The sequence below is a fragment of the Lactuca saligna genome, chromosome 4, assembly GCF_052625555.1.
Source record: "Lactuca saligna cultivar CGN05327 chromosome 4, ASM5262555v1, whole genome shotgun sequence".
NCBI lineage: Eukaryota > Viridiplantae > Streptophyta > Magnoliopsida > Asterales > Asteraceae > Lactuca > Lactuca saligna.
Genome location: NC_136420.1, coordinates 259,942,576 through 259,958,837, shown reverse-complemented (window position 1 = coordinate 259,958,837; position 16,262 = coordinate 259,942,576). Strand labels below are relative to the sequence as shown.

The following is a 16,262-nucleotide window of genomic DNA, read 5'->3' as shown; positions in this document are numbered from 1 at the left end:
TTTTATTCACTTATGAATAACGATAGCTGAAAATATAAAAAATATAAATTTTTTATTTTATCTTAAAACTATATCAATATTGATGTCTATTTGTAGAGAATAAAAAATCATAAATTTTGGTATATTTAAAATCATTTTTCGATAAAAATAACTTCTTAAAAATTAAAAAATCGAAAAAACTATGTTTTTGTATAGATTCCCCTATTTAAAATCATTTTTCGATAAAAATAATTCCCCTATTCTCAACTTTTTTTTTTTTCTTGTCAATTGAATCCTATATATATATATATATATATATATATATATATATATATATATATATATATATATATATATATATATATATATATATATATTCAGATCGATTACATCATTATATATCCAAACTTGGTGACAAGTATTACTTTAGTTGATGTAATTGTGAGGGTGTACTTTGAGGATGAGCATGCAACGGCTTTATCGATCGGTGCTTAGAGATAAATGGGCAACACAGCCATGCATGTTCGCCACGTCTCAGTCAAAGTACGCCTGTTGGCCACGTGTCATCGCCACCTTGTTCATCTCTATCATCAAGACCCTTTCGAAAAGCATTAATTACACCATCTCAACACCACTTAGGCTTAGACTTAGAAATTTGAAGATTTTGCAAAAATGGTGTCATCAAGAGTATGCGTTTACGCCTGTGTGCTTCTACAAGCCTTGCTTTTGCTACCGAATCCAGCCATCTCTTCTGGTCTCTCTCTCTCTCTCTCTCTCTCTCTCTCTCTCTCTCTCTCTCTTATAGTTTCTGTATGATGACGTTGTGAATTTGCAGATGAAAAGGACAATCTTCTTCAAGGAATTAACAGCTTTCGGCAATCCAGAAACTTGGCAGCATTGACGAAGAACGAGAATGCCGGATGTGTGGCAGATGAAATTGCGGAGGCGTTGGAAAAGAAACCATGTAGCACGATGGCCGGTGCAAGCACCGTCACAAGCACCCGACCTCAGTACGCCGACTATCCAAGCGTCATAAAGAAATGCAACCTTGATTCCAACACGACTGCTGATGGAGTTATACTGCCGGTTTGTGTGCCTAAAAGGGTTCCGACGCTTGTTCTCACAAATTACACGCAGTCTTCGTACGCTAGCTATCTTAATAATTCTAGGTACACTGGAATCGGTTTGGGTAAGGAAGATGACTGGATGGTGGTGGTGCTCACAACCAACACTCCTGCCGGAACTTTTTCTAACATGGCTGCACCGAAGGTCGGTTCGATGTTGCAATTAACTCGGTGTTTTTTGGTTTTGATGTTGGTTTGGTTTGGAATTTGTTAAGTGCATGGTGGTGGTAGATGATGGAAAGGAAAGAGTGTGTTTTTTCTTTTTGTAGTAGATTGTGATTGGGATTTGCGAGTTGCGAGCAACATATCTTTCGATATCAGTCGGAGTTAATAAGTGACACATAGGATAAACTAAACCGATCGCATCTAGAATAGCCTTCTTTTGATGAAATAGTTTTTTTTTTTTTTTTTTGAAGTAAATGTTGGGATCAATAATTAAATCAAGTAAGAAAAAATCTTTTTTGTCTTTGTTATAATGTAACGAGCGTTTTTAAGTTTTGGTGGCATTATAATTTATAGGCAACAAAAATAGTTTGAAAATAAAATACTTACAACAAAAAGGTTGGCGGTCAGTGGATAGGGATCTCAACGAGACGGGTTTCGTTACTACCCTGAAAAATTTCCCATTTTCCGTCCCTCTTCTTGAACTTTTCAGCCTTCTCATCCTGCATCCATTTGATTTTGGGATACTTTTATATTGTGTTCAAAGCTTTGTGTTAAAAGATTTCTTTTGGTTAAAGAATTATTTTTTTTTTTAATTTTTTTGGTTAAAATAGTTATTTATCACATAATTTTACTTTTTAAAACAAAAAGTATCTTAACTCAAAAACGTTATATTAATAAATTAAAATGATTTTTGGGATACTTTTATATTGTGTTAAAAGATTTGTTGACTGAAAAAAGTTATTTTATAGTTTTTTTGGTTAAAATAGTTGGTTATTATATAATTTTATATTTTAAAAAAAACCATGATCATATCTCGAAAACGTTATACTAATAAATATATACTAATAAATATGATTTTTTGTTTTGGAATCACAAAATCATTGTTATTATTAGCGAGATATATATATATATATATACTAGCCGTCACCCGCGCACAGCAGCGGGGACAAATAGCTTCTTTCAACGATATTTTTTTTAAAGAAAAATGTTATGTTCCAAAAGAAAGTTCATGTCGTGGGTGAGAGGAAGGGCGGTAGTCATGATAGTTGTTAGTTGAAGGCGGAAGGAGGCAGAGCGGCTGTGGTGGTGGTGGTTATACTGTCTTGGTTACTGGTTAGGGTTCTTCCAGAGAGTGTGCGTATATTTCTTACTATGAAGGGATTATGAAGATAGATATTATGAGATGGCTTGTTACCAATGTGAGATGAAGAGATCCTATATAAATTGTTGTCATTGACCGCTTTAAATGGCTGAAGTGTTGAGATTGGCGCGTTCAATTTACAAATGAATTCTTATATTAATTTGATACCAGATTTTTAGGGGATAAAAGATAGGGTTAAAGTTTTAATATTATTATATTATAAATGGGTTGTACTTCAAGCTTAATAGTTTGGACGTCTTAAAAAAATAATATTATTATATTCAATCTATTTATAGAAATAGTTAGATTTCTTTTATAAGTAGTAAAGATATATATATATATATATATATATATATATATATATATATATATATATATATATATATTGGTTTATTTAAAAAATTAAATATAAAATTTTAACAATTTGAAAAGTATGAATTTATAAGAAACATAACAAAAAAATTTGAATTATTAAAATTAATGAGAATTTAATATATTGAATACATTATTCCCTCTTATAATAAAAGAATCCTTCATATGCCATATGACACATGTCCATTTTTTACATTCAAGTTATCCCACATGGCACTTTCTTATTCCAACTTCTTTTTATTTTCCTGCCCAAAACAATTTTAAAGATATATTTGACAATTAATTAATAATTAATTTCCGTATTAATATATTTATATTTATAATTGAAATTGAAATTAAAAGATTTCGGATAATTTAGTTACATTTTAAAAGATTCTTTGATTATCTTTTTTAATTTGATTCATCGGTTATCCCTAATCACGAAAATATCTCCCAAAATTTTGCCCATATCTTTTGAAAACCAAATTGCTAATATAATCCGTGATTTTGAAATTCAAGATCAAAATCTCCCTCGTCACCACCACTCCTACGACGTTGCTGCTCTTATTCTTCGCCACTAATATCGTTATCGTTTATCTTCCTCTTCAACTACATATTAGACGGGGAAGATATTCGAAGCCTCGCCTGCAATGACTGCATAGATGTTCTACATAATGTAAAGTTTATTGTTTCTCATTGATTAATTAGTTATTGTTTTCTATTTCAGTTTGATATGAATTCGTCATTCTTGATATGCAAAATTGAGTTATTCCATCTTCTTCTAGGTTGTGGTTTTTTCATAAATGTTTTTAAGGTAAAATTGGTTACGAAGACCATGATTCCAGTAGGCTCCCCATAATGGTTCCTCATGCGAGGTATTTATGTTTTGTTTTGATTTTTTTATGTGCATGTAGTTCTAATTTCGTTATTTTTTGTGGAACAAAACTGGATGCCTAGGTTTTAATTTTGGAGATTTTTTTTTTCTGTAATGACAATAGTCGATGATGGATTTTGGTTTTTGGATTAATCACAATAAGTTATTGGTTGTGTACTTTTCATATAAATAAAAAAAAAATTGGATTTTGGTTTTTGGATTAATCACAAGAAGTTATTGGTTGTATAATTTTCATATAAATCAAAAAACATTGTCACCACAGGTTATTGGTTTGGAAAGAAATGGAGTATTCTTGAGAAAGACTTTACTGATATGTATCATAAATTGAGTCATTTATTAGTTTTATTATAAATAGAAATTAATAATTGATTTATTGTTAGGAACATACACAATATAGCATCACAAAGCAAGAAAAGAACGTATTCCACGACTTACATAATCGAAATTCCACATGTAAAAGCTAATTATCATGTATCTCTTATTAAAACTTAATTTCTAAAATATTATGGATTCTCAGTCACATGAGAACCCTATTGATGAATCACCCAATTTAAATAATTAATTACCTACAATTCATTATACGGAAAAGAAAAGATGCCCACAATAGTTTCTTAGGAGTTATATTTGCAAGTGGTTTTATTACACATGGAGATTAAGCATTATGCCTATGTGAAAATATGAACCTCCATTCATCATATAACTTATCACATTGATTTATTTTCTCTGATGCCTATTTTAGCTCATAAAGCAAGATTTACAGTTTTGGAATATGTCAATGGTGGAGAGCTATTCTAAATAATTGTAAGTTGCAACCGATATTTTTAATCATTTTTTTCTTTTGTCACATGCAAACCAATTATCTCCATTACATTAATGTATTTTTATGGTAAAATTTTTCTTCTTCATGTTATGTTTGTTTATACTTTGGTTATATATATGCCAATCATTGTTTACTATTATGGCTTGCACAACTAAAAGTGCAGCAACCTTCATGGCCAAGGATGTAAGAAAATAAAATCTGACGTGTCATATTCACAACTTGATAGTTGCAAAGAAGCAGACGCCGATTTTATTTGCTCAACAATACAAAAAGGTACTTGGGTGTTTTATTACTATTTTTACAATGTAAAATGTCTTTCTTTACTACCAATCATTATTTGATATATGGATGGAAGATACTGTATCGATTTTCATAATTTCTTTTTATTGTATAGGACTATGTCTCCTTTCAAAATTTTAAGGGTAGCCATTGATTTCTTTAACTAATAATAGTCATCGACCTAATAAAATCATGGCAGCTCTTAAAGAAAATCATAAATTTAGATCCTATGAGCTAGATGCATTTAGGAGGAATATCAAGGTAAAAGAGAATAATAATTTTAGTCACGAAGTTAATATGTATTCAGTTTTAGTCCCACAATATGATTTTGGTCATTATATTGAATTATCTTCAGAATTTTGGTCATTGGGTTGTTTAAGCTAAATGCTCAACTATTCATTTTTTTAAACAACCATTTTCCTTTGGACCAAAAAAAAAAAAAAAAAAAAAATAGTACCATAAGTATTTACGATATGGGCACATGGTGCAATTTTGAGAAAAGTGCATTGGTTATAATTTTTATGCATATATACAAAATTATTATAAATTGCAGAAAATCATATACGTAATTAAATCTCAAGCTAATATTAAAAAGCGTGTTGACATGATAGCTGCTAGGAAAACAAAGCGTGAGTACTAGCATCTTGGGAGCAAAATGGTTGGCAAGCATCTTGGGAAAGTGTTTGTTAGGGTATGTCTCATTATGAATATTTCTTACAATGTCATTCTTTTTGAAAAAAAAAACATAAATTACTAACAAAACATCGTATTGTTTCAGCATTAAGACTATGTGATCAAGTTCTATGTGATCAAGTTTAATGGGTATTCAATCTCTTATTGGTAAAACAATTATCAAATTTGAGTTGTCTTGGTTAACTCATTATTACAACTTACAAAGTAAGCATGATGAGTATTTATTAGGTTAATCTTTATGGTGTGAAATGGTGTGACATCCCCAAAATCACGGCCAGAAAAAATCGATTTTCATTTATGCTTTTAAAATAAATTCAGAGTAAATCCTTTTGATTTGAAAGAGTTGTGGAATTTGTTCCCAAAAACAAAACGTGATAAAACAATGTTTACTAAAGCATTTCATAAAAGAAATGTATTTTCATTATATAATCAAAACTCGGGGTGTCATGTTCCGATACAGACCAATAAGCATAAACGATAACATTACAAGTCATTCAACAAATATATACATATACAGACTTGTAAACAAAACAACTTGATGGTTCATCCATCTTATGCCCTTGCTCCACTTCCTGTAATACAAATAAAACTGAGTGGGTTAGGCTTGGGAGCCTGGTGAGCATATAGGGTTTTCAACCCATAATAAATAATTAAATTAATTATTATCAACCAACAATAACACAGTTACCCATTCCCGTTATTCTCACTTTACGTCCCTAAAATAACTAACACAAGGGACCTAATCTAAGAATATTTTCATCGGGGTGACAACACATGCTGCGGGGGTTCCTCAGCAATATAAGTCAAATAAGGCAACAATGAGGGGGATGAAATACAGCGAATGAACACCCAAGTTCATTAACACCTACAGGTTATAAGCCTGCTAGCGTTCCACTGGACTGTCTAGAAAAAGTCCGTGGTCGTCATCTAAATTCCGCTAGATGACTGGATCAAAACAACAACGAGGCCTCTCATCTGTTTATTACACACCAACTATCTACCCATGTTCTACCCAACATATTATTAGATAAAAACATACATTTTTATACATATTTTCAAAACCTATATAGCATGCTTGATCAATACATTTTCCATATAACAGATGAGGCACACCCACATAACACGTATTTCATATAGAAATAATCAGATCTGTAAGATAGAAGAAAGTGAATATACATTCACACACATAACAACAAAATATACACATAACACGTATCTCGTATAAAATACTTCATAATTATACGTTAGGAGAAAGTAACAACGCACTCACACGTATAAACAACAATATACTTAATACACTCAAACCATACTTGTATTATTATTGCGTTTATGAAAGGTAGTATACACTCACTTGATCAGAAGATGATCAGACAGCACTACGACTCGCAAAAGTAGAAATCCTCAGCAGATCTGGAAGATCTCTACAAAAATCGAACTTCTCGCGGGCAGAGCTTCGGCTCGGAAACCGCACTTCTCGGGATCTTCGGGATCTCGGGACTTGCTTCGGGACACGGGAATATTACCGGGGCTTCGGAGTATTTCTGGCACGCAAATCGAGGCAAAACGGGAGAGAGAATGGAGAAAAACAGCAAAGAAACTCGGCAGCCTCGCATCGTATTTATAGGAGGCTGATGCCTCGGAGTACGCGGGGCGTACGGTAGTACACGAGGCGTACTGCCTCCGAAACGTCACTGCATGCGTCATCCGAAGTCCTCGAGTGCGAATGTCGACATCTTCTCTGTACGCGGGGCGTGCTCCGGATGAGTCCGGTGACTCGCCTTCGGATAAGGCTGGATTTTCCAATTAAAATTAAATACAAATTATTTAATAAACTTTGGAAATTCATATCTTCTTCATACGAACTCTGTTTTCGACGTTCTTTATATCCACACGAAGGTGAGACTACGCTCTATAACTTTCGTTTAGACTCTGTCAGCTAATTTTGACTTTATTTTTATTATTTATTTTTAATAGGCTGGGACATAAAATTTCGTTAAAAATTCATAACTTCTTCGTTTGACGTCCGTTCTTGCCTAACTTTTTATCGCTTTGATACTAACAACAAGATCTTCGATTCTCGTTTAGATTACTAAGGTTAAATATCGCTCTAACGTAAATTTCACTTTTTACGTCGTTCAGCGTTGCCGGTTCTGTCGCGAAACTTCGACAGGTCATAACTTCTTCGTTCAAGTTTATTTTACACTTAAATTTTGACGCTTATTTTTATTCTTAATTAATCAAACCACATAATTAAGCAATTAAGCACAAAACACATAATACATAAATAATACACTTATATTATTTCAAAACGGGTTACAAAGGTTAACTTAGACTATTATATTGCTAAAAATGGTAAGCCCAGAAACACAGGCGTTACAAATGGTAACTCTATGGATCTTGTGCATGGTTAATTATAACATTGTACTTTAGTGTTATTTTACTTCAAATAATTTTTGTAATTTGACAGAGCTACCCCATTATCACAATAAAAATTACTGTATTTTGGATGGTGTTTCTATATTGGGTAAAATTTTAAAATACAATGTTGTAATATGATGAAATAAAAGTGGAAGGTTGTAATAAAAAAGGCAAGAGATATATAGCAACGGTCTATCATTTATTTATACGTTGCACCATCCTAATTTTGTTTTTTTGTTTTTCATATTTAAACATTGTACTTTTAGGGGCTTTCTTATTTAGGCATTATTTGTTATAATATTCTAATTGTAAGTAGTATTATACTTATGATTTGAAAAGTACAACGTATAGTAATCATTAAAAAAAAACAAAATGCTATAACAAAAAAATAGCAACATACTTCCTTTTAATTGTTTACTATAACATCGTACTTTAATTTTTATTTTTCTTTTTCCGGATAACACAAATAGAAATTACTTTTTTTAAATTTTTATTACAACATCTTACAAATCACCAACCGTTGTTTCTACGGGTTATAACGTAGTATATATATATAAATCAATTCTAATAAATACCTTACATAGAAATTACCATATGAAATTTTAATTTAATAAAATGAAAAATACAATAAAATGACAAGTGGAAAATAGAAAAGATTCAAAAATTTTAAAAAATGTCATGTGTCCAAATGAAGGAGATAATGACATGTGACAAAAAATTCTTTATTTATTAGGAAGGATATATATATATATATATATATATATATATATATATATATATATATATATATATATATATATATATATATATATATATATATATATATATATATATATATATTAACGTTGCCTCAATAGGGGGTTCAGGACGGGACTTTCTACCCCGTCCTTGCCTTCGCTTTCGTTTTTTTTAACAAATATTTTCCATATGGGATTGGATCCCTACGGATTCGGGATCCACATGACTTTTTTGATATTCGTGGATGTTAAATTGATTACATATATATGCACGGTGGCGATAGACTCATTGTATGTCAGTGGACTCATTGTCGTGGCGATGAGGCCATCGTTCTAACCATATTCTGTTCTAATCATATCCAGATCACCTATGCTTGTTGACAAGCAACATAAATCATTTAATTAAGTAGGGTTATTAATGAAACATTTGATGGGTTTTTATAAGTGTTTTCCGAAAAAAAAACATTTGATGGGTTTTAATAAGCTTTTTAGAAGTGATGTTTTTTAGATTTCAAAGGTTTTAAGGTAGCGTTTGGTATAAAAAATGGATAGAACTTGACTGGATTTGACTGGACTGCACTGAACATGGACTAAACAAAACAAAACAAATTAGCTGTATAGGCGTTTGGCAAACGTAAAACAGAAATGGACAAAATATTAAATTACAAAATTATCCTTATAAGAAAACAATAATTTAATATAGACTAAACTTCAAAAATGGTCCATGTGGTTTGCTCAAAATTGTCACTTTGGTCCAAAAATGTTTGGACTAGCACCAAAGGTCGAAAGTTTTCATTTTGTTGCTTGTTTGGTTCAATCTTTTATGATTCTTTTTAAAATTACGGATTTGACCTTGATAATATGATTTTCCTTTTATTTCTTAATTGTTTTTCTAGTTTTCAATTTAAAAAATATTAAAAATAAATCTCTCTCTCTCTCTCTCTCTCTCTCTCTCTCTCTCTCTCTCTCCAAACACAATCCAAAATACACCATAATTCTAAAGTTCTTCAAAAAAAAAGACATACATACAGAACAAACAAAATCATAAATCTGAAACATTTCTGAAACTAGATTAACAAAAAATCGTAAAATCGAATGTGAAGCACCAAAAAGACCCAAAAAATGAATATGGAATCATATGTTCTTCAAAATTATTTCTGGAACTAAAAAACAGAAGACAAATTTATAATCGATTTGTGTTGTGGGATCGATCAAGAAACATCACCCATTTAAGAGGATCCACTGGACAACATTTGGTTTCTCCCTTGAAATCTGATTGTAAGAAAGATCAGTAACCTGAATAGAAAACACAATCGGCTTCAACCACCATTAAAATCGATTTACAGCCAATTTGAGCTCATCGTAAAGGTGGAAGCATTGGAAAAAATAGAAATGATATCTCAGCTACACGAAGAACTCGAACTCTAAACCAATCAACCCTAATCCAACCATTTTCATCCAAATCAATGGCAGCGGCTCTGCAAACCCTAATATACTACCGTCGGACACAACCAAACACCACTCATCATCTTCTCCACCCTTATCCCTCCATCACAGCCTACAAACCATAATCTTCTCAACCAGTGGATCTGTTCGTCACCAGATCTAGGTTTCCTAGAGTTTGTAGAGGCAGTAGTGGCTTCGTCTATCTCCGACGATGACATCCATGAAACCCTAGCCTCCATGAACATCCTAGATCTGTGTCCGAGGGAGTAGCAGATGAAGAAGATGTAACATCCGGATTTCCAGGTATGATAAAATGAGTATTTATTTTCGAAGTTATGAGGAGTTACTCGACGAGTTAGCGCCTTAACTCGTCGAGTAGGATCGCAGCTTGGTGACGTGGAAAATGAATGGACTCGACGAGTCGGCAAGCTGACTCTCCGAGTCAGCACTGTTAACAGAAACCCTAATTCTCTTGGGCCTGGGCCTATTTAAAGGCACTTATAGCCTCCTTGGCCCCTTCCCATGAGTGTCTTCGTCCCTTGAGGGAAACCCTAGAGCTAATTGTGATCTAAAGAGGAAAGAGAGCCTAATTAGAGGTCATTTTTTTAAGAAGAAGATCAAGGGTGTTGCAAGGATCTCAGAGGAGGGTTAGTGGATCAGTTTCATCCTCATTTCAAGCTTCAAATCTGGTACAAGCTCTTGTCTCCCTTGTGTTTGAGTAGATTTCCTTTGGTGGCTAATTTGGGGCTTGTATCACCTTATTGATGGGGTTTTGGGTGCATCCAAACCCTTTTTCGAGTTATCTTGTAGATATAGACATTGTGAGGTCCAGAGAACCTGAAATTAGGTAGCCATGAAGGAGTAACCTTGGAGCTTTGAAGCTATGAAGCTTCAATGGAGTCATAATGATGTATAGAGCAAAATACACCATGCATGAGCCTATGATTCAGACCTTTACGTGACTTTTGGGTGCTATAAGGCCAGATCTATAAGTTAGAGAAACAGATCTGACCTTAGAAGGTCGAATGAGTGTTGCCATGGAGGAAACTCGCCGAGTCCATAAGGGAACTCGACGAGTCGGATCGGGTTGCCCTGCGATTCATGACCAGTGGTAACCCGTCGAGTGGAAGGTTCACATGACGAGTCGAGTGAGGCTTTAGAAGGATCCATAAGATATGCTTGGACTCTCCGAGTCACCCATGTGTACTTGACGAGTCTTGTCAAAGTTTGACTGTTGACTAGAGTTGATTTCAGTTCACCTTGGGGTTTTGGTCAAGCTAATTCAAGAGAGGTCAGAGAGGGGTAGAATGGTCTTCTACCCATTATTAGAGATGAGAACATGAGAGGATTTTGATTAGAGATGTTATCCTATTGATAGGAGGAGGCTAGGTTGGGATATTCAAGCATGAGAGTTTATCTGACTTCATACGAGGTGAGTCTTCTCACTATAATTTACCTAGAGTGGTAATTATGTGTGGCCGAAAGGTCTTATATGCTATGCAGAGTATGTGATATATGTTGATATGTGATATGTATGTGTTATGTTATGTTATGAGTAACATGGAATCGACCGGAAGATCATCATGATATGGACCGGAAGGTCAAGATGAGACGGACCGGAAGGTCGATGAGGAGGACCGAAAGGTCATTACGTCTAGGACTGGAAGGTCTACCAAGGTTGGGACGGAAGTCCCCTGAGACACATGGATCGTAAGGTCCCATAGAGCTATGGTGTCACACCCCCAAACCAAGGATGGTGGAAATGTCCGGGGGTGGAGGACTTCATGTATAGTATCATAACCACAATTGCAATAGTAATTTAAGCAAACACAACCAACATATATATAATTGAAAGAGTTACATCATTGTATGAGTTACATGTTTCCAAATCAATTACAATATGTTGACAAAACATGAAATGTTGACGCCTTAACGTCCCATCCTCAAAATGCACTTTGATACCTGTTTAGTGATTTCCTGAGAATACAAGTTGTTTGAAAAAGTGTCTACACAAAGGTTGGTGAGTTCATAAGCTTTTGTTTTAAATCTTGATAAAAGTCTTACTCTTGTAAATGTCATGTTTGTTTCAGAAAATACGATATTTTCCTTAAAATGTGTAATGTAGTCTTATATCTGAAGACCAAAATGTATAAGTAACCTCTCTTATTGTTAGAAAAAATTTTGTGTTTAAATCGACATAAACGAGTTTGAATTAAATGAAATTCCCGTAAATTCTTATGTTTGTTAATACTTTCTGTGAGTTTATTATAACCATGCTATGACCTAGTGGGCCTGAAACGACGTTCTTCAGGCGTCGGAAATATTATGACATTTGTCACCTCAGACCTGCCGGTCTAGCTGTTGCATGCAGCTCAGGTGTGGGTTTGTCAATCCCAATATAGATCTATACACAACTATCACTCTCTCCCTCCAGGAGACTCTGGTTACAATACAGGACTTATTGGTAAATGTGAAGCGAATGTCTTACAAAGTCTTTAACAAATTTATGTGTAATGTAATGAAAATCACTTATTGTATAAATGTATCCTTTTTGTATGAGTGTGTTATGTAATGTATCATAAGCTATACCTATTATAGTTTAACAAAACAAAAGGTAGTAGTGGTAACGTACATAAACTATATTTAACATAGTTTATTCAAATGTTTGTATGAAATGGATGTACTTTGATTATAACAATTTGTTATCCTTTGTATATGTATCAAAATCCATTAATTTACTCATGCATGTCTATATATTAAGATAAAATGTCATTCATTTGCAATAATATACATGCACATAAAGATATACACCTTGCTTAACATGTTATAAGGTGATAATGAATTGTTAGCATTTTTCTGTTTGTAACATCTTCGATCACTGTTATTAGAAAATTTATAAAAACTTCATAACATATTCAAATCCGATTACATAAATTCTAGGAGTTTGGAAAATGAGTCTAGTTTGTTCATAAATTTTTCCATGATTTTTAGTGACCTCCAACTTAGGTGAAAACGTCCATAAATACAGACTGATCCGGATTGGCTCTTGAAATGATAGGCAGTTTTGCAAAAATCACCATAAATTGTCGAAAAATCGTATGGAGATGTGCAAGTAGTAATTTTAAAGTTATAAACCTGAACTATTTGCATCTAATATAGTTTTGAAAACAAAAATGTTTAAGTCGACCAAAACAGTCCGTGAATGGAGCCCAACTTTTTTGATGAAAGCTGTTAGAAGTATTTAGTTGTGTTCTTAGTGATTTTAACTTGTATTCCCCCCTTAAAACTTAAGAAAATACGAAATTGTAGGGGTATGAACTCACCTTGAGTGATTTCAGTGGGTGAATGTTGAAGATGAGAAGTTTTCAACTCAAGAACACTTGAAGGATCACTTGAATTTTCGAAGATCTAACATGAATGTGATGATGTTTGTGTAAGCAATCTATGATTTTGAGTAAGAGGGAATGTAATAATCATAAGGAGAGTGATGAAATTACCAAAAATGAGAGAAAGTTTTATAATCAGCCTTTAAAGCTCAAAATTTGAGTGAGAGGATTTGAGAGAAAAGTGATGTTTGTCACTTGGTGGAAATGAGGAAAATGAGAAATGTTAAGAGTGAAAGAGAGTTTCCCAGCTCATTTGTGTTGGATAAGGTGTCTAAGTCCATAACTATTTCTGGTATGTACTTGACCCGACCCGGCATGGTCCATTTGGGTTGCATGGCACCATGCAATTGGATAGACTAAATGAGAGAAATAACGCTTGGAGATTATTAATATATTATAAGTTCTAATATATTAATAATATTATTTGATTAGTTTGATCAAGAATTAATTTAGAATTAATTAAGTGATCAAAAGATAACTAATTAAATGTATGGGTTGATTAAGTAAATCATCCATATCTTGTATAGTGGGCTAAAAGGCTCCATGGATCATCAAGTTGGGTTCCACCCATAGGATGCTCCATGGGTGCTCCATGGGAGTTACAAACCCATGGGTCATGGAAATGAAGAGTCATGACACATTAGGGTTTAACCCTAGATGTGTCAACACTATATAAGAAACATAATCTCCACCAAAATCGGTTGCAACAAAGAAACAAGAGGGCTTGGCCGATTTTGAAGAAGTGAGTATTCTCTCATAAGTTCTTCCAAGAGCATTTGGTGTTGTGTGAAGCATTTGAGGCATCACACTTGGGGTGCTAGGCTCACAAGGTTTCAAGGAACACAAGCAACAACAAGGTAAGTTATTCTATCTATACTTTATGTTAAAATCGTTCCCCATGTATGCTAGATAGGAATATAACCTTGGAAATCAACTTTGCATGACAAATTAGACAAACATAGATCCAAGGTTATTAGGGTTGCATGTACACTTAGGAAGTGTTAGAATGCTCAAAACCCATCAGTGGTATCAGAGCGTAGGCTTGTTTGTTCTTATTTGTTCTTAAAAGTTGAAAAACAGAATCGGAAATTTGCTTTCTGCGAATGGACTCGTCGAGTCTATAGGGGGGACTCGTCGAGTCCATGTGTATCTTCAACCAACTCGGCGAGTCATGTTCATGCACTCGGCGAGTAGGGTCGAATGAGTGCAGAATTTCGATTCAGTTGCTGGAAATGAATTAGAAACATTACCCTAAACTGTTTTAGGAAATGTAAACTTGTTTTTGGTGGTGTAATGTCTTGCTAATTCATTTACAACAACTAGTTATCAAAAATTACAAAGTTTTATGTAATTTTTTGATTGTGTTCATATTCATGTTCTTGTTCTTATGATGTTCAAGGTGATCATAGGAATTATTTGTAACCTATTTGGTAGTTTAATTCTTGATCATAATGTGTTTTAATGGAGTCCATAACTTATCCTTAAGTTATGGAAAACCAAGAGTCACACTTGAGTTAAAACCATTAAGAAAACACAAGAGTTATAAAAAATGAAGAGTCTTCATTTTATGACTCTATTAAACTCATAAGTTACAAGAAATGAAAAGTTTTGAAAGTTACAAAACTTGCCCTCAAGTTTTGGAACAAGTAAAGTTAAGTTAAAACTTTAGTTCCAACCCCTAGAATTTTAAAAGTTAAAATTCAACCCTTATACTTATATTATGATAATTTAATAATTATATATATATGTATAAGAATAAAGTCGTCTTACCGCTAGTACGCCTCATTCACGAAGCCGGTCTATAAGGTGGGTATAAGGTTGTTGCTTATAAAATGGTGACTTAATGGGTGAATATTCTCACCCACCGCTTGCTTGACTGATGGAGGGTCGTTAGCCGAACGGGTAAGACAAGGACTTATAAATACTCATTCAAAGTATGATGAATATAATAAAGTAACTAAATGTTTATTAAATTCCCAATCTTAGTTACTTTAGGAAAAATGTGAATAAGGTGCTAATCCATGAAATTACACTTTACACTTTGTCTAAGTCGTTGGTGGAGCGTGTGTGGTTAACCGGCACACTAACTTGGACTTAACAAGGTAGGTAAAGGGTGACTTAAGGTTTATTATAGTATCGGTGGAGCGTGTGTGGTTTACCGGCACATCGATTGAGTGATAAACTTTAAGGGTACCAAGTGATTTGCATGGTTACTTCACACCTCGTTTTGTGATCCTCGGCATCCCAGTCACAAAACCTGGAGGGCACTCCCGAGATTGAAACATGCCTTTGAAAAGTTCATTGGATCTCAAAGAATCTAGGAATTTCTAAAACCAATAAAAACTAAATATTTAAATATTTCGGTTTTTGTGGTGGAAATTGGTGAATCGTCATTCACCTACCTTTCAAATATGGTATAGCTTAGATTACGGCATACCTCTTCTAAGTTATATTATATTGTGATTGGATCCTAGCCTTAATATTACATTTGGGTGTTTTATTAAGGACTCTCTTAAATCTAAACTATATTTGTTCTTCTTTTTCAGATGTCTTCAAATAATGCTTCTGGCTCGAATCCTAATGGCTCCTTTACTCTTATGAGTTTGTGCGGAAAAGTCACCTTTGATGGATCCAACTTCAATAAATGGATCAGAAACATCAGTATGATTACCCGCTACGAGGACAAAGAATATGTCCTTGACAAGGAGCTTAAGGAAATTGACGAGTCCACTGCAACTCCCCAGGAGATCACTGACTTTCATACTCATGAAAGAGATGCAACCAAGGTGGCTTGCATCATGTTAGCCACCATGACAGCTGAACTCCAA

The 16,262-nt window shown here is 33.6% G+C and overlaps 1 protein-coding gene across 1 annotated transcript; it reads left to right on the top strand.

The window, feature by feature from the left end:
* The first annotated feature begins 615 nt into the window (after positions 1-615).
* LOC145039104 (putative GPI-anchored protein At3g06035) lies at positions 616-1,449 on the top strand. Its single transcript, XM_078987230.1, has 2 exons — positions 616-733; positions 815-1,449. The coding sequence occupies exons 1-2, from the start codon at positions 652-654 to the stop codon at positions 1,315-1,317; spliced, it is 585 nt and encodes a 194-aa protein (XP_078843356.1). The 5' UTR covers positions 616-651; the 3' UTR covers positions 1,318-1,449.
* Positions 1,450-16,262: the final 14,813 nt, after the last annotated feature.

Excerpts from the sequence above, each read along its gene's own strand:
- LOC145039104 (XM_078987230.1), top strand. The coding sequence starts at position 652 with ATGGTGTCATCAAGAGTATGCGTTTACGCCTGTGTGCTTCTACAAGCC. Across the intron at positions 734-814 it reads GAATCCAGCCATCTCTTCTG|ATGAAAAGGACAATCTTCTT; the intron begins GTCTCTCTCTCT and ends GTGAATTTGCAG.